Source organism: Herpailurus yagouaroundi, unplaced genomic scaffold (assembly GCF_014898765.1).
Source record: "Herpailurus yagouaroundi ecotype Mexico unplaced genomic scaffold, PumYag 28, whole genome shotgun sequence".
Classification (NCBI taxonomy): domain Eukaryota; kingdom Metazoa; phylum Chordata; class Mammalia; order Carnivora; family Felidae; genus Herpailurus; species Herpailurus yagouaroundi.
In genome coordinates, this window is record NW_024412376.1 from 110,455,314 (window position 1) to 110,473,059 (window position 17,746).

A 17,746-nucleotide genomic window follows, 5' to 3' on the forward strand; every position below is an offset into this window, starting at 1 on the left:
GGGCAAATGTCCAGAAGGCCAAGGTTGTAAAGGATTAGAAAGATAGGACTGACATATAAGAACAATACTTTTAAAAAATTACTGCTTTTGAAATGAAGCAAGGGAAACTGATTATTAACTCATGGCTAAACAGTTAGAATAGTCTAGACATGAAATGAAAGGACTGGATCTAAGGTTATGATAACAGGAATAGAAAGGAAAAATAAAACAGGGAAAATTTTGGAGTTATCCAAGAAAACAACCTCAAATTTAGGGTTTTATCATAGGGGGTACCAGAAAATTTATTGATCTACCAACTTATCTCTATTTCTAGATACCTATCCTACATGATTTCTGCTTCCCACACACTTAAAATCATTTTCCTTGTGAGAAGTATCCCTTGCTTTGCAGTCTAAAGCTCAGACTTTTTTCCTGCCTCTGCAGTGACTCAGGAAATAACCTTGGAGAAGTCATGACCTTGCTGAACCTGGTTTGCTTTTGAGTGCTCTGCAGGGATAATGTGGGACATAACTAACCAAAATGATGGCCAAGAAAAGCCAAGTGCCTTGGCGTTCCTACATCAATACAGAGCTGTTCAGCAGAGTGGAAAGGTGGATCCCATCCCAACAGAGCAGTCAGCCAGCCAGGGACACTTGACATTGAGCCAAAGCAAATGCCACCCAAAAACATGCTGCTTTTAGTATTATAATGCCTCCATCCCTCTCACTGTTTCAGGTTTCTTTTCACTCAATTTCATAGCACTCAAGGCCCTTTAATTTTAGGTAGGATCTCCAATTTTCACATTCCACAGGCACATTTCCTAACAAAATGTAAACAAAACAATATCCAGAGTGAAAAGTCTTTCATCCATGATGTCTCTCCACTGGTATCATTAGATTTGTGTCAAAAGACTGGCACTTCCTCTGTAACTACTGTCGTTCAAAGAAGTGATTTCAAATAAGTGATTCCTAAAGTGATGAAAACTTATTTTTTATATACTCAATTCCTATTTTAAGAGGTAAATTCTAATATGTCTTGATAGTCCAATGTTACCTACAGGGAACATGATAATTTTTTGAATTCTATATTTTATCAGGGGCATCTGGCTGGCTCAGTTGGTGGAACACGCAACTCTTGATCTTAGGGTTGTAAATTTGAGCCCCACGTTGGGTGTGGAGATTACTTAAAAATAAAATCTTTAAAAAGTTCTATCCTATTAATCCTAAATTTGCTAAACTTGAAATTCTGAATTTTACTAAAAGGAAAACTTAATGAGCAAAAGTGAATAGGCATTTACCTCCAAAGACACATAGCAAATCTTGCCAATTATATATCAAAATTAAGAATGTGCTTCCTAACTTTTTTCAGAATAAAATACATTAGTTATCATCCATTTCTAGCCTTTAAAACTAAATCAACACTGAAACTGCTCCCAGTAGAATACATCTAAAAATGCTCACAAAAATACAGAAAATATCTTTTATTTATTTTTTTTTTAATTTTTTTTTCAACATTTATTTATTTTTGGGACAGAGAGAGACAGAGCATGAACGGGGGAGGGGCAGAGAGAGAGGGAGACACAGAATTGGAAACAGGCTCCAGACTCCGAGCCATCAGCCCAGAGCCTGACGCGGGGCTCGAACTCACGGACCGCGAGATCGTGACCTGGCTGAAGTCGGACGCTTAACCGACTGCGCCACCCAGGCGCCCCAAAAATATCTTTTAGAAATCATCCTTATCTGCCAGAAAGTAAAAGAAACATTTGCAGACAAAAAAACAATGGCAACAAGAAAGAGTAAATCTACAAGGTTAGTAAACCCTGGAGGCTTGGGCCCACCCTGAGAGACTATGTCAAATCCTGGGGCTTTCAGGCCTGGATTCAGAATGACCATCTGAACTCTGGTCTGGAAGACCAACTCCCAAGATCTTGGGGAAAGTCTACAAATGAAAGACATCCCCTGAAATAAAATTAGGATGCTCTAAATACAGCATACTCAGTTGGTCACCTAGGAAATAAAATACCCTACAGAGAAAGACACTGGGGATATATATGCCTTTCTTGGCCATCCTACTAGATATAAAGCCATAAGAAAAAAAAAAAAAAAAGAATCTTGAAAGATATTTCTAACTATAAACCTATAATTAGGTTTGAAGCTGGAATTCACATTACCTGTATGGTCTAGAAACTCTTAAGCCAAAAACACAGAGTAAAGTGGTCCTGGCCTTCTATGAATGTCTTGCCACCCTACCCTCAAAAACATACAAAAAGATATAGATATAAAAGGTCAAAACTATACTTCATCAAGCTTCTGAATCCAATGACCAATTATTTTATTCTTTTTTTAAAAAGTTTACTTATTTGGGGTGGGGGGAGGTGTGCAGAGAGAGAGAGAGAGAGAGAGAGAGAGAGAGAGAGAGAGAATCCCAAGCAGGCTCCATGCTAGCAGCACGGAGCCTGACGTGGGGCTTGATCTCACAAACCGTGAGATCATGACCTGAGCCCAAATCAGGAGTTGAACACTTAACCAACTGAGCCACCCAGGTACTCCCCAATGACCAATTTAAAAGAAATACAGAAGAAAAAGCACATACTAAATGACAAAACAGGGAAGTAAGCACCATGATCTAGACTAAGGCAAATTCTGCAGTACAAATGTAGCAGATATTATTTTCTGAAAATGACTGGAAAAATATGCTCCTATCCTGCATATTTTTCTACAATGTAAAATTGTTATTCCTCCAACAAACAATGAAGCCCTTCCTTATCCCATTACATGGACTAGTTTAATCAATCAACTATAGCAAAATAAAATATAAAGCTATGCCAGTGGTGGGTATAACCACGAAATGGCCTTGCATCTTCCACTCATAATTCTTGGAAGTCAGCTTCCATGTACCAAGTACATAACAAGATAGCCATGCTGCAAGAAGCCTAACCCACACAGATGATATGCCATGTGGAGAAAGAGAAGACAGAGAAACAGACAGACACACCAAGGAACATCAAGGTACTAGGCATGTGAGACATGTGAGTGAGTGAAGAATCCATCCTGGACAATCAACGCAGTCAACCTTCAGATGTCACTAACTGCAAAAGCAGGAGAGACCTCAAGCAAGGACACAAGACTGGACATGAGTCAATAATTGCTAGAACTGGGTGATAAACCTCTGGAGTTATACCATCTGTCTACTTTTATATATGTTGAAAACTTTCTATAATAAAATATGTTTTATGGGAATAAATAAAAGTAAAGAGTTCCTGGGTTGGTTGGACTCTCCTATACCTCCCAGAAGCAAATAAAATCTTCTCTGGAAGCTTTGAAGCACTTGCATGGGAAGATTAGCTTATAACTGTTTCTTTACAAAAAAAAAAAAAAAAAAAAAAAAGACAATGAGAAGACACACCGGAAGTTAAGAGAGGAAAAAAAACAAAGTTCAAAATCAAATCTGCAAAGACAGCAAATGTATAAAATAATAAAAGACTTTATTGAAAAATAATAAAGAAGTTAAGAACTATCAAAGCTGGATAGAAAGCTTTGGAAAATAACAGAATAGAACTTCTAAATACAAAAAAAAAAAAACTATAATTCTTGAAAGGAAAAATTCAGTGGCTAGTTCGCTGACAGAATAGAACCAACAGAAGAAATAATTTAATAAAGAGAAAGAACTGAAGAAATTACCCAAAATATAACACAGAGACCAAAAGATAGGAAATGTAAAATAAAAACAAAAATAAAAAACCCCAAACCAAAAACAGACTAGTAGAAGTAGAGCACAAGATGGAGATATATGGCAAAATTCGACTTGGAATTCCAAAAGGATGTATTAGAGATTGAAAGAGTCAGACTTACAGAATTCTACAAGTGATAAAAGACAGGAAGATTCAATAATCTAATAATTAATAAAAGACTGGAAACCCAATTTTCCAATACACAATAAAAAGAGATCTACGCTGACACAAGTTATAGTGAAACTCCAGAATAAAGACAAAAGAGAAGATGATAAAAGCATCCAAAAGACAAGAATGATTACTTACCAAGCAATGAAAAGTGTATTGACAGTTCACTTTTATGAAAGTCAGAAATGGAAAATAGCTTCTACATGCTGGAAGAAAGAGCTTTTAACCTACGGTATATATCCAGAGAAACCATCTTATGAGAATGGAAGTGAGACAAACACATTTTCAGATGAACATAAATGAGGGTTTACCACACAAAGATCACCCCAGAAAAAATTTCAATAGTCTAGTAAATAAGTACTGTTTAGAGGAAATAATTCAGTCCAAAGAAAACTCTTCCAAAATGGAAGATCTGAAATGCAAAAAAAAAAAAAAAAAAAAAAAAAAAAGCAAAGAGTAAATTTGCATATAATTCTAAAAATACTGACCATGTCTAATTAGATTTTAAAATCCAGATAGCAATCAAATCTAGGTAATAAGAACACAGGACTCAGGAAGGAAGATCAACATTAAAGCATTCTTTAGCCATTAGCAGTTTTCACCAGAAGGATAAACACACTGAATACCTTCAGAACTTAAATATGCATATTAAAATATACAACATAATCACTATAAGAAAAGATATAGTGTATAACTTTCAAACTAACACAAAACAAATTAGAATGAAGACAATAAAAAAATAAACTGTATCAACCTAAAAGAGGGCAAGAAGGGAGAATAAAAAAGAAAGAACAGTGAGGCAAATAGAGTGTTAGGGAAGTAGAAAGCAAAAATAATGTGGTAAAAATGAATCCAAATCTATTAGTCATCCCTATCTATTTAAATGGATTCAATATTTTAGTTAAGAGAAAAGACTGTAAAAATGGATCCTATGTGTTATTTACAAAGAGACACAAGACACAAGGTGTATTGTAAATAAAAGACTGGAAAAATACATATCAGGGAAGTGAAAATTAAGTTACCAAACCTTTATTAGTACAAAATAAAATAAGCTTTAAGGCCAAAAGCATTGTTAGAAACAAAGAGAGGCACATAAAAAGTTCAATTCACTGAAAAGATAAAATAGATACAAATGTGGATGTACTTAACAACATGGCTTCAAAACAAATAAAGCAAATATTAACAGAAAACAATATGTACAAAAACTCCAATGTAATAAACTGCTTCTTTGAAAAAGGCTAATAAAATTAACAAACCTCAGGCTAAATCATCAAGGAAAATAAAAAGCACAAATCAGGGGTGCCTGTGTGGCTCAGTCAGTTAAGTGTCCAACTTTGGCTCAGGTCATGATCTCATGGTTTGTGGGTTCGAGCCAGATTGGGCTCTGTGCTGACAGCTCAGAGCCTGGAGCCTGCTGCGGATTCTGTGTCTCCCTCTCTCTCTCTGCCCCTTCCCAGCTCATACTCTGTCTCTTTCTCTTTAAAAATAAATAAATGTCAAAAATAAATAAATAAATAGATAGATAGATAGATAGTTTTAAAAAGCACAAATCAATGACATTAGGAATTTAAAGGGAAAAGTAACATTCAGATTAGAAAAAAAAGATAATACTATAATCATATCAACAAATTTGAAAATATTGGGGAAATGGAACAAAATATAGAAAAATATAAGTTACCAAATAGAAAAATAGAAATTATGAATATTTTGCAACCATTAGAACATTTTGATCATCAGTTTTATAAGTTCCACATAGAAACTACTCAGCCCATATAGTTTTACAAGCATGTTTGATTATTCAAAAAAAAGATCATTGGCATATTACACACAATAAAGAGAGTATTATATTCTATTTCAGAGAATGGAATGAAAATGGAATAGGAGGAGAAACACTCCCCAGCTCTTCTATAAGGAAAACATATTCCTGATACCAAAATCAGACAGGGACACTATGAGAAAGAAAACTTGCAGGCCAATTTTACTCTTAAACAGAAGCAAAAATCCAAAATATAGACATATATATTATACTATAATATATAATATATATTATAGTATAATATATAATATACATTATACTATATATTATGTTATATATCATTATAATTTATATATAAATATGAAAACTATGTATTAAAAAACCCTACCAGGTTGCAAGGTTGGTAAAATGACAGAAAATCTATTACTGTCACTCACCAAGTCGACAGATCAAAAACAAACAAACATGTTTTTATCTCAATAGCTTCAAAAAGAGTATTTGTCACTGTCTTCATTAAGGACAGTTACCACATTAAAATCAGATGAAGGATGACAGTGGCTGAATGGTAAACAGCTTATCCTGCCCTCTTCAGTGGTGAAGGAAATATGATTTCAAACAACTTTTTCAGATTGAAATGAGATCTATCCTAAAGTATTCTATTGAGGAGATGTGTCAACACCAAGTGGTCTGTGACTCTGCCAAGTCAGAAAGAATATTAGCTGTAATATAACTCTCAATAAAACTGTCTTGGTTTTGAATAAATTAGTATTTCCTAGTACTATAAAGAAAGTGGAAGGCAATGATAACCATTACTACAAACATTTACCTTGAGTTTATGCTCTTTCCTGTTCACAATCACAGCTGTGATTTGCTGGTCCATGAAAATCAGAATGGTGACCAACAAAGCAGGGATCGCAGCTGCAAGGTACACCCACCAGGGGTTTCCTCCAAATGGTGGGACAAACCAACCTCGGTTTGGACTTGTTGGCTTGAAGAAGAAGGAGAACATTTTCAAACGATATTAATACATACTCTTTGGTGAAAAATCAATGGGAGAGATACACTTTGATTTCTGGAGAGCCAACATTTCAAAATCAGAAACCGTTTTACTGATAGGTTCAACAAAGATTAGTCACCAATAATTTCCTAAAGGTGATTATTTTTAAGGCAGTTTTTTAAATGAAGGAGACTAAGACTATAGGTTGAAGGAAAACAAGTACATGCCATTTTGTGTATTTAGGATGATCTAAGGTAAGGACTCAAGATGGAAGAATGTGACTTAAGTTTAAAGAGCAGCCATTAAAAAAACCCAAATGTAATAGTCAGTAAAGACAGACAAGAAATTTGAATGAATTTTGTTCATGAATTTTAGCAATTATACCCAAGTTATTTCTACTACTGAAAAATTGTAATAGTTTCACATCATATTATATAGGAAAGGTACAAATTTTTTTTTTTTTTAATAATAGAACTTGTTTAATACTCTGGTCTTTCTTATACATATGAACAGTGACCCAGAATAACTGGTTTAATCCTCAGAAATGTTACCAAAAATGAAAAAGATGATCATTTTTCCACTTCTCCTGGAATATTTTTCTATCCTCTTCCTAACATTAAATAATGCAAATAAACTAAAACAGAATCCTATAAATTATTTTCTCTATGTTTACTATCAAGAAAGTCTCACTTCTCTGAAGATATTTGTCTTCCGTCTCCCTTTGCTCATAACTACATCACTGAATCCATCCACATTTTATTCCTTTACCAGGTTGTGAGCTTGGAAGGAGGGAACAACTTTCTCTTGTTCATCAGTACATTTCATATCCCCTGGAAAGGGCCTGACTCAAAGCAAACATTCAATAAATACTGACTTAAATGAACTAATCACTGAATGATTGAAAACTTATGTTTGCAAATGAATATGAGATGGCACAGATAATGCAACAAACATTCTGTTTGCTGTACCATATGGTCTCAGGGATGGAGAGAGAGGCTAGGAGTGCTCCATAAAACAGGTGAAAGACATAATGAAAAATTAGAAAGGGATATATAAGAATGACTGAAATGTAAATTTTACCCATTAGGCCTGCACATACCAACAGATTTATAAAGTGAATAATTCTTATATCTTCTTTGTAATAATTAAAAAAATTTTTTTTAATATTTTGTTATTTTGGGGACAGGGAGAGACAGAGTGTGAGCAGGGGAGGGGCAGAGAGAGAGGGAGACACAGAATCTGAAGCAGGCTCCAGGCTGTCGGCACAGAGCCTGATGCAGGGCTCGAACTCACAAACCGTGAGATCATGACCTGAGTCGAAGTCGGTCGCTCAACCGACTGAGCCACCCAGCCACCCCCTCTTTGTAATAATTAAAATGTACATTATATATAGATGTATGTATATATGGCAGGTAGTTTTGTAGCAGGAAAAGAGTAATAACATAATCTTAGGCATTTTCCTTACTCTTTCTGAGCTCCGATATCAACTTCATAAAATCAGGATGATGATAGTTGCATTACATCTTAGAATTATTATATGGACCAAGAAGGGGATTAGTAGCATGAAAATACTTCAGCTCATTTTAAATACTCTAAAAATATAAAGCAGAGTGTATTTTTCAATAAAACTCAATATAATGTGAACCCTGCATTTAATCGTAATCAGGCAGTCAACTTTAGTGAAGGAATAGACAAAGAATATGTATGCATCTAGCAAAAGACCATTTCTGAAATAAGGAAATGGATAATCCTACAAAACCAACTCAAAAATATATGACAAACTAGAATAGGGGAGAGGAAAGAAATCCATAGCGTTCTACGAATGACCAAAAGCAGAAGTTCACCTACCTTGAACTCACTTGGCACAATTAGTTTTGGAGTATCCACACCCACCAGGGCATCTATTACACAAAAGATTAGAATGGACAAGATAATGGCGAAGTCACTGATAAGTTTTCTTGCCTGAAAAAAATTAAAAAGAAACCAAGGAATGTTTAGTGCTGGATTGATATATTTGCTTGTGTTGGAAATGAACAAAGAATTCTGTCTTTATAGTAACAGCTTCACCAGCAAATTAAAGGAGGTGTCACACTGTAGAGAGATTATTTCTCAAATTGTTTTTGCATTGCTTTCTCATCTAGCCAGAAATAATTGAATCCCACAGAAGAAATCAGTGTGTGTGTGTGTGTGTATGGGGGGGGGGGGTTGGTGTTTGTGAGCTTATGCATGCATGCGCAGGCTGGGGAGAGAAGTCACAAATAATATATTCCTGAAATACTGTGCAAACATTCTTGCTGTATGCACCATAAAGGATACCTAGATAAGGTTGAAATCTCAAGGCATATTGTAAAAACCTACACAAAAATACAGAATTCTATTTATAATTTGTGTGCATACAGCAACATAATTCCGTAAGTTAACCTGAAAACACTGAGAATCCAGCAGGAAAGGGGTTACAAGTTCTAGGTGACTCAGTGTACTCAAGACCTCAGGGAAACATGATGTGATGGAAGATAAAGATTTGAGGACATCCCCAACTTTGTCAAAGAACATGTTTTTCACTATAAGTTAGTGCTTAAAATGTCTGTATGTGGGGCATCTCTTCTCTACCACTTTTTTTTTTAATTTTTTTTTTTAATTTGACGTTTATTTATTTTTGAGACATAGAGAGAGCATGAACGGGGAGGGTCAGAGAGAGAGGGAGACACAGAATCTGAAACAGGCTCCAGGCTCCGAGCTGTCAGCACAGAGCCCGATGCGGGGCTCGAACTCACGGACTGTGAGATCATGACCTGAGCCGAAGTCGGTCGCCCAACCGACTGAGCCACCCAGGCGCCCCTCTACCACTTTTTAAATGTGGTTGCCATTAGCTGACAAACTTGGAGCTTCCTAAATATCTGCCTCTGGTCAGGACAAGGGCTGAGGTTTATGGGATGTAGAAAACCTTCCCCTTGTATGGCTGCAGAATGGTCATTTCTGAGTCAGTAGGGAAGCATGGGGTGTCTGATGGCACTGACAATGGCCGGGGAGCATTACTAAGAACACAGGCACCTGAGTTTCCCCTAAGGTTTATATGCATGGTGGCATGTAATCTGATCATTCGACAAGAATTTACTCACTAGCTTACACTCTAATCGGGTGTTAAGGATACCACAGTGAACAAAATAGACGCAATCCATGTCTTCACAAAGGGAACATACCCAAGGAAGCCTGCTCCAAAACAAATCAGGGTTGATTCAGTGGTTGTCAAGTTACCTCAGGGTGAGCAGTCAATGTTCTGGTATTGTCAGATGAAGAGAGATCAGGGAGGGACCGAGTGGCTGCACAGTTCTCAGGACAGGGAATCTTTTGAAAGAGTAGTGGGACTCCTGCAGTCAGATGTTCAGTAGGAATGGAACTGAGAAATGGAAGTACTTGGCAAGGTGGGTATGCCAAAGGCCACAGTAGTGCTCTCTTCTTGACCACTGCCCGGTGCCAGGAGCCTTGGGTCCTAACTAGCAGCAGGACCAAAGATGGCCTATTTGCTTTGAATTCATTTCCTTTTGAAGGGCTGGATTTTGCTAGGTTTAGCTCGCTTAAGAACTACACACAAAAAAGGCAGAAAGTCAGCTATGGGATGTGTTAACTTGCCAGTTAACACCAATCATACAGTAATGTCAAGCACAAATAGATGGCAGGGGTCAATCTGGGGAGGAAAATATAGGGCAGCAGTTAGGAGCACAGTTTCTAAAGTCAGATGACCTGGGTTGGAATGCTAGCACCATTATTTCCTCTCTGTAAATATATATCCTTTCTTAGCTTCAATTACTCCATCTGCAAAATGTAGCCAAAATAATCCCTACAAACTTCATCAGTTTGTTATAAGAATTAAATAAGACAAGCCATGAAAGTTTTTATCATAACATCTGGAACATAATAGATTCGCCTAATACATGTTAACTATTGTTATTTCAAGTTCCATGAGGTCTCCTTGGCTGCAGAAACCACTGGAATAACTAAATAATCTACCATCAGGAGGTCTTAAGAAGGAATTATCAATTCCAAGAAACAAGACATGATATGGAAGCCCAGTAATAATATAGAACTGCCACTCAACAAATTTTGGTTGGAAGTATTTGGAATCCCTGCAGAAAAAGGATGTTTCCCAGGGCTCAGTATTGGAGGAAACTCCCATTTCTTAAGCTTTGTACAAGTAAGTGTTGGCAAAGGCAATTCAAGATGGTCTGGCAAAAATGGTCATGTGAAGCATGCTTAGGAACTATTAAGATGTTATAATATCTCTCTGGTCCAGTAGGTCATAAATCACTGGAAGACCAGTGATTTGCAAAGGCAAAAAGAAGTTCTCTTTTCTTACCACCCTCCCAGTCCTTACCCAAAAAATCTAATTTGTTGACAATTTAGATATGCTAGACGTTGTTCAAAAGGGGGGGGGGGAATGGTTATTAAAAAGACAGTGCTCCTCCTTTTTCTCATAAACAGAAGAAGAGAAGTAGAGGGTGGCAAATGAATTAAATCTGCAATTCCTTGGTATAAAGTCCCAAGGAACTGTTCCTCTGGCCCTCTAGGAGACAGATCTGCATGGCATCACTACCAAACACCTGGGACATGTTTCTTCCTTAGTTAGAAGAGTTATTCTTAGCCTTCCATAAACTAAACACTGAAGCCCTAAATCTGCTCTTTCAGTTCTCTTCATCTTTATTAATGGCAGCTTATTTTTTCCTATTGCTTAGGCCAAAAACCATCCACATTACTCTTCTCTTTCTCTCATATCCTATATCTAATGGATCAGCAAATGACCTTCAAAACATATTCAGGATGCTGCCACTTCTCACCACCTCCACTGCTCCTTTGTCTAAGGCACCACTTTATCTCCTGTGGTTTCCTGCTTCCTATCTCATCTTCCTGATTCTATACTTGCCCCCCTTCAGTACACTGTCAAGGTATCCCAGAATCATGATGTTAAAACTTTGGTCAGATAATGTGGTAGGCAAAACAATGCCCCCTAAGGAAGTATACATCCTACTTCTTGGAAACTGAATATGTAATGTTGCATGGCTAGAGAGAATTAGGTTGCACATAGAATTAAGGTTGCTAATCAGATAACCTTGAGTTTGAAGAAATGATTTGGCATTATTCTGGTGGGTCCAATGTAATCACCAGGGTTCTCATAGATGAAAGGGGGAGGCAGGAGAGCCAGTGTCAGAGTGATGTGCTATGAAAAAGACTCAACTGGCCATTGTGGGCTTTGAAGATGGAGGAAAGGTCCATGAGTCAAGGAATGTGGGTGGCCTCTAAAAACTGCTAAAGGCAAGGGAATTCTTTCAAGGGAGCCTCCAGAAAGAACACAGCCTTGTCAATTCCTTGACATTAACCAATGGGACCCATTTCAGTCTTCTGACCACCAGATCTCAAGACAATAAATCTGTAATGTTTTAAGCCATCATATTTATAAAAATTTGAAATAGTAGCCATGGGAAACTAATATAAATAAATAGATTACCTATTTTAGTTATTAGTTTCCCAAATTTATATATATGTGGAAGAAATATATATGTGCAAGAAATGTACATAGTTCATATACAATATACATAACATAAATATATCTTGGAAGAACTTCAGCAATGATATTCTTGTCAACTGTGGCACTATTGTAAGTTTAAAAGTAGCTAAAAAGACAAATGTTAATAAGATTTGAAATTACATTTCTTAAAATTTATGGGGTAAAAGGGCTACTTTATTAACAATATTGTTTAACCTCATTAAAAATCACAGCCAGGGTGATATGTTCTATATAAAATACTCACTTCTATTTCCCCTTCCTTCCCCTTAAATTGTACAATACAGCTCAGTTACAGCAGAAACCACTCCTGGAGAGTGTTTATTGTCAGACATGCATTTCTAAGACACTAGATCCAGTTTAAACTTCATAGTAAGGAAATTGATTTTTCCCAGGCCACCTTTGTATTCGACTCCAAATCCTCTAATTGGAGAAGGCAGGTAGGGGTGCTATTTTAGTAGGCTGTTCAGGTCTTACCGTATACTAAAATTAAACTTTAATTCGAACAAGGTAAAACTGACAGTAGAACTAGAAAGTGCCCTAAAAATGTCAAGTACTGAGTAAATACAGCTTTTACTAGATACACTCTAGGACTTGTGAACGAGAGCTTTCTCTGAGTCTGACTTTAAGGAGATAAGAATCACTCTCTTGAGGTTCTTCTCACATTTCCAAACACACTTAGAAAAAAAAAAAATACATGAAGTTCCTTTCATTTTGTTTAACTTCCATTTTCATCAAACTTAAGCAGTTTCAAAAACTCTAAAACATCACCCTTTTATGTGCCAATATATAAATAAAGAAATCAAATAAGAAACCCATAGTTCTTGGGGGCACCTGGGTAGCTCAGTCGGTTAAGTGTCTGACTTTGGCTCGGGTCATGATCTCACATTTTGTGAGTTCGAGCCCCACATCGGGCTCTGTGCTGATGGCTCAGAGCCTGGAGTCCACTTCAGATTCTGTTTCTCCCTGTCTTTCTGCTCCTCCCCTGCTTGCACTCTGTCTCCCTCTCTCAAAAATAAACAAAAAGAAAGAAAGAAAGAAAGAAAGAAAGAAAGAAAGAAAGAAAGAAAGAAAGAAAGAAAGAAAGAAAACCATAGTTGTTGTTTTTTCAATATATGAAATTTATTGTCAGATTGGTTTCCATACAACACCCAGTGCTCATCCCAAAAGGTGCCCTCCTCAATACCCATCACCCACCCTCCCCTCCCTCCCACCCTCCATCAACCCTCAGTTTGTTCTCAGTTTTTAAGAGTCTCTTATGCTTTGGCTCTCTCCCACTCTAACCTCTTTTTTTTTTTTCCTTCCCCTCCCCCATGGGAGAAACCCAGAGTTCTTAATTCCCTTCTAGATCTCACTCGTCATGATTAGAGGTACCAAAGTTTTCATGAGAAACAAGTTTCCACAAGATTTCACATCCAATCTTATAGATTTGGAGGCCTCAAACCTAGCTTGGACAGACATAACCCATGGATGTTCCTGTAGCCAAACACTAAGTCTCTCCAGGTTCAAACTTCAATATCCTAGGAATATAAACTATGGCAATCTAAGTGAAACACAAACTAAGATAACATATATAGCAAGGGCTTGCTATAAACAAAAATAGTTGTGTGTTTTTTTAATGGTACAGTGATGTGCTACAATGTATAAGATAATTCCTATCTCCATTCATGAATACGGCAAAGAAAAATGTGTTTCAATTAAGATTATTTTATATAAGACTGGTTTTGAGCTATTTGTTTGTTTGCCACTTTTTAATTATAAAAATGAAGAGAAAAATATTTCTGTCCTCTTCAGAATTAATTATAAAATATCTTGATTAATCTAATAAGAAACAATCAGCTTAGCTATTTAAACTACCAGAGCAAAGAAGAAATGACATGGATGGGAAGGGAAATTCAAGTAACCATACACTGTTCTCCATTCTTGGGCAAAAACAACCTAATAAATCTATTATAAACATACTCTTCATGAAGGATGGTACTTACTAATTATTAACAGAGTCATAATCATGGAGACACCAACGGGGAGAAGCTAGTTAATTTACAGCGGGGAGAAATGAGTTTGGTTTCCCTGAAGCCCCAGAAGACATTTGGTTTTCACTTTGCGAAGGCTACAGCTGCTCCTGAGTTGATGGGGGAAAGGCTGTGGGCCTGCAGAGCAGCTCTCGATGGATGGAGCTGTTACAGAGACAAGTACGGCAGCAGGCACCCTGTGGGTTCTCGATAAATATTAATCAATGATGTCAGTTCTTCTCACAATGGTGAGACTGCTAAACAACAGTGTAAAAGAGCGTTTATTCCAGATGAAAAACAGTATACCAGATAAATGTGGTGCCTTCTGGCAATCGTGAAAAGGCACAAAATACCATGAGAAAATTGAAATTGGATTCCCTCCCTAGTAGCCAAAGCATAGCACTATAAAATAAATAAGCACTAATATCAGTATAGCAATCATAATACACTGTACTTTGAATCAATAATACCCACTGTAATTAGAATTCAATAAAAGTAAAGTGTGATTTAGACTCCAGGATTTTCACCCTGTAACAGCCAGAGTCAGAGAGCTGGGGAACAAAGAAGGGAAACGGATTGGGCACTTTATCTGAGTGGGGCTTAGAGCTTCCCAATGAAAGTCTACCTGAAAGAGAAAATAGTATTTCCAATCACGGAACAGAGGTGGAGTGGCCCTACGAAGCAGTTCGGAAGGAAAGTTGGTGATATTTTACGCTTGGGACTCTTCCTGCCTCCTGCTGTAAACCTGAGCAGAGCACGAAACCTATTAAGTGTATGCCAGAAGCAAATAATCAGATTGCATGAGAGATGCTGTACCTCAACCTGGTCACTATATTCTAAGTAGAGAGTACAAATCTGGAGCTGATCCAGAGATGGGTAACCAGAGGAATAGGGTTCCAGAAAACCCACTGCATAAAAAATGATGGTCGGCCTCGAGAAGTTGCAGAGAGAGAGTGTCTTCAAATATGTGACATCTGTCACAGGGAAGAAGGACGAACTTGTCCTGTGTAGCTTCAGAGGGCAAGGGCAGATCCTGGGGACAGAGGCTGTGGCAGGCAAGATTTGTGTTTCTATCAGGAATTCCCTCAGAGATAGGAGCTCCTGTTCTAGGAAGCATTCCGCAGAGGAACACTTGTCAGAAATTAAGAGGTGGTATTGGACTAGATGGCATTCAAAGTCCTAACGCTAAAATTCAATCATTAAGACCCAATTAACAAAATTTCTTGGCCCTCCAGTAGTGTTGTCTTGATATGGCCCCCAACAGCATATAAGAAAGAGTTCCAGGACTTAAAAAGAAAGGTGGTTTTATAATTATAGTAAGGTACAAAAATCAACATTTTAAAAAGAATAATTATTAAGTCATGTGTATAAGTCAGACAATCTGAAAATGGAGTAGGAGGTCATTTTGTATTGATGAATGGATTTCAATGCTGGTAACTTTCCTATGATGATCAAGTAAGCTGAAAGAACTCAGGACCAATAAAGAACCATGGTCAAAATTACTGTCCATAGACTGTTTAAGAGCACTCACAGAACACTTGGCCCCTTAGTGCTCCTAATCTTATTTTTCTTAGGGCTCAATTCAGGTTAACTGCATTTTTTGTCATACGTCTATAAGAACTGAAGTATTTGTAATCTTTGTTAAATGTTTAATAGGTTGAGTTGTAGTTATAACCAAATATCCCTTTGTTAGTCTTACGAAAAAATATGAAAATCAATTTTGGATTAAAAACAAATTTGACTTTGAAAATTACTTTTCTTGGTATACAACAACACAAGAATTTGAAAATCTGATTCCCATTCACTGACAGCAAAGACATCTTCTGGATAAGTTTCAAAGGCATAATGTGGTCTGATGTTTCTGCAAGAAACACCCAAACATCACCCAACATTACCAACACTAGAATGTGGGATGGAGAATACATGCCCATTAGTTCTTACTAGTTTTTGGATACATTATTGGTTTTAGTTTGACAGTTATCATTTACCAAGAGAGTTTCTGGGGAAAAAAAAAGAAAACAGAAAGGGATGTCACCTAATTCTTGTAAAGAGTTGTTTACCAACTAAACACATCCAACTTTAATAGAACTGTCACAGGCCAAAATGTCAACTAAAAGTCACGGAGCCAGAAATATAGCAAATTGTGGAATTGTAGACTGTGTTTCACATGGATGAAAACTAAATGTGTCACCTAACTGAAATGCTCATTATATTTCCACTGAAATTACAGAAACTCTGTACTTTTTTCTTATACATAAAGCCAGCTCCTCAAACCATCATCAAATTACTTAGGTCACAGGAAAGCACCGAAGTGTGATTCCATAGAAGACAGTAAGCATGAATGGATCAGAAGAATCAAAATGAGTCACACGCATCTGAAAGCCCAAAAATCTAACTTATTCAACAAATATATATTTAGTTCCTACTATGTGCCAGACTCATGAATGACCTATCTTTGTATCCCTACCCCTTCGAATTGTATCAAGCACACATTAGGGACACAATATTTTTTTTCAATATTAAATGATAAATTAATTAATTATAGAGTATAAAATACTGGGTTTTTTAAAAGGATATCAAAGAAAATTCTTCTCAAGTGTCATCTAAATAAAGTGTAAAAAGTGTCATAGCTGTTGACGTTACCTGGAGTTCACTTTATTTACTTAACTGACAATAACAATCAGAAGGCATATTAAAAAGAGAATTTTACCATTATACCAGTTCATGTGACAGTCAAAACGGTTACTTACACTAAGTGGGGGAAAAAGAGGAAATTAAGTAGCTCCTTAAGAAACACATTTCCATGCCAATGACATACAGCAGTCAGCCATATTACATTTGACTATATCAAAGTATCAACAAATTTTGTCTAATTCAGGTTCTATAGATTTATGAGTTCCACGACCACTAATCACAATCCTGCTCTAAATTACTGCTTTCATTTTGCCAGCACACATGCAGCGATGGTATCTTCCTTGCACGCATATAATCCCTTATCAGTATGGGACTCTGGAAGACCATTTCATGTTAATGTCCTGAGCCATCTGCCACAGAAGATTACAGATTATGCTGTGATGCCCCTACAGGAAGCTCTGATGCCAAAAGACTTTGACTAAAGACTTGAGGCTGACATAATAGCCCAGAAACTATATATGGTAACGATCTGAAGCGCTCCTCTAAAAAGAATGGGGGCCACAAAGAAGACAGGCAGTGGTGTACTGGTATTCCATCAATATTCCCCTCAGTATTAGGGCTCTCTGGACAAGCCTGATACACAAATTAAATTCCTGATAGACAGGCTAGCAAAGACAAACTCTTTTACTGTAAGTGCTTGTCTTGATGAATTGCTAGTAGCTTCCTGAGGGATGGAAAGAGTGGATAACTGACCCTGGTCTAAGCAAAAGTAATGATGGGCTGAACTAGAGGAACAGGAGTGTAAGTATAGGGAGAGAGATTAGAGCAGGATAATCAAGGGGACTGTGACAAGTTTAATTTGATAATCAAAAAGAAAATTTGGAGAGGCAAATAAAATGCTATCATCTTTTGT

General features: G+C 36.8%; 1 protein-coding gene across 4 annotated transcripts in view; it reads right to left on the reverse strand.

The window, feature by feature from the left end:
• SLC4A4 (solute carrier family 4 member 4) overlaps positions 1 to 17,746 on the reverse strand; it is a 304,579-nt gene that overhangs the window by 23,728 nt on the left and 263,105 nt on the right. For all 4 annotated transcript variants that reach the window (XM_040481605.1, XM_040481622.1, XM_040481596.1 and 1 more), the window contains 2 exons: positions 8,479 to 8,592; positions 6,460 to 6,621 (listed from right to left, as the gene is read on the reverse strand). In XM_040481605.1, coding sequence (XP_040337539.1) covers positions 6,460 to 6,621; positions 8,479 to 8,592 — 276 coding nt within the window. The remainder of the gene's footprint in view (positions 1 to 6,459; positions 6,622 to 8,478; positions 8,593 to 17,746) is intronic.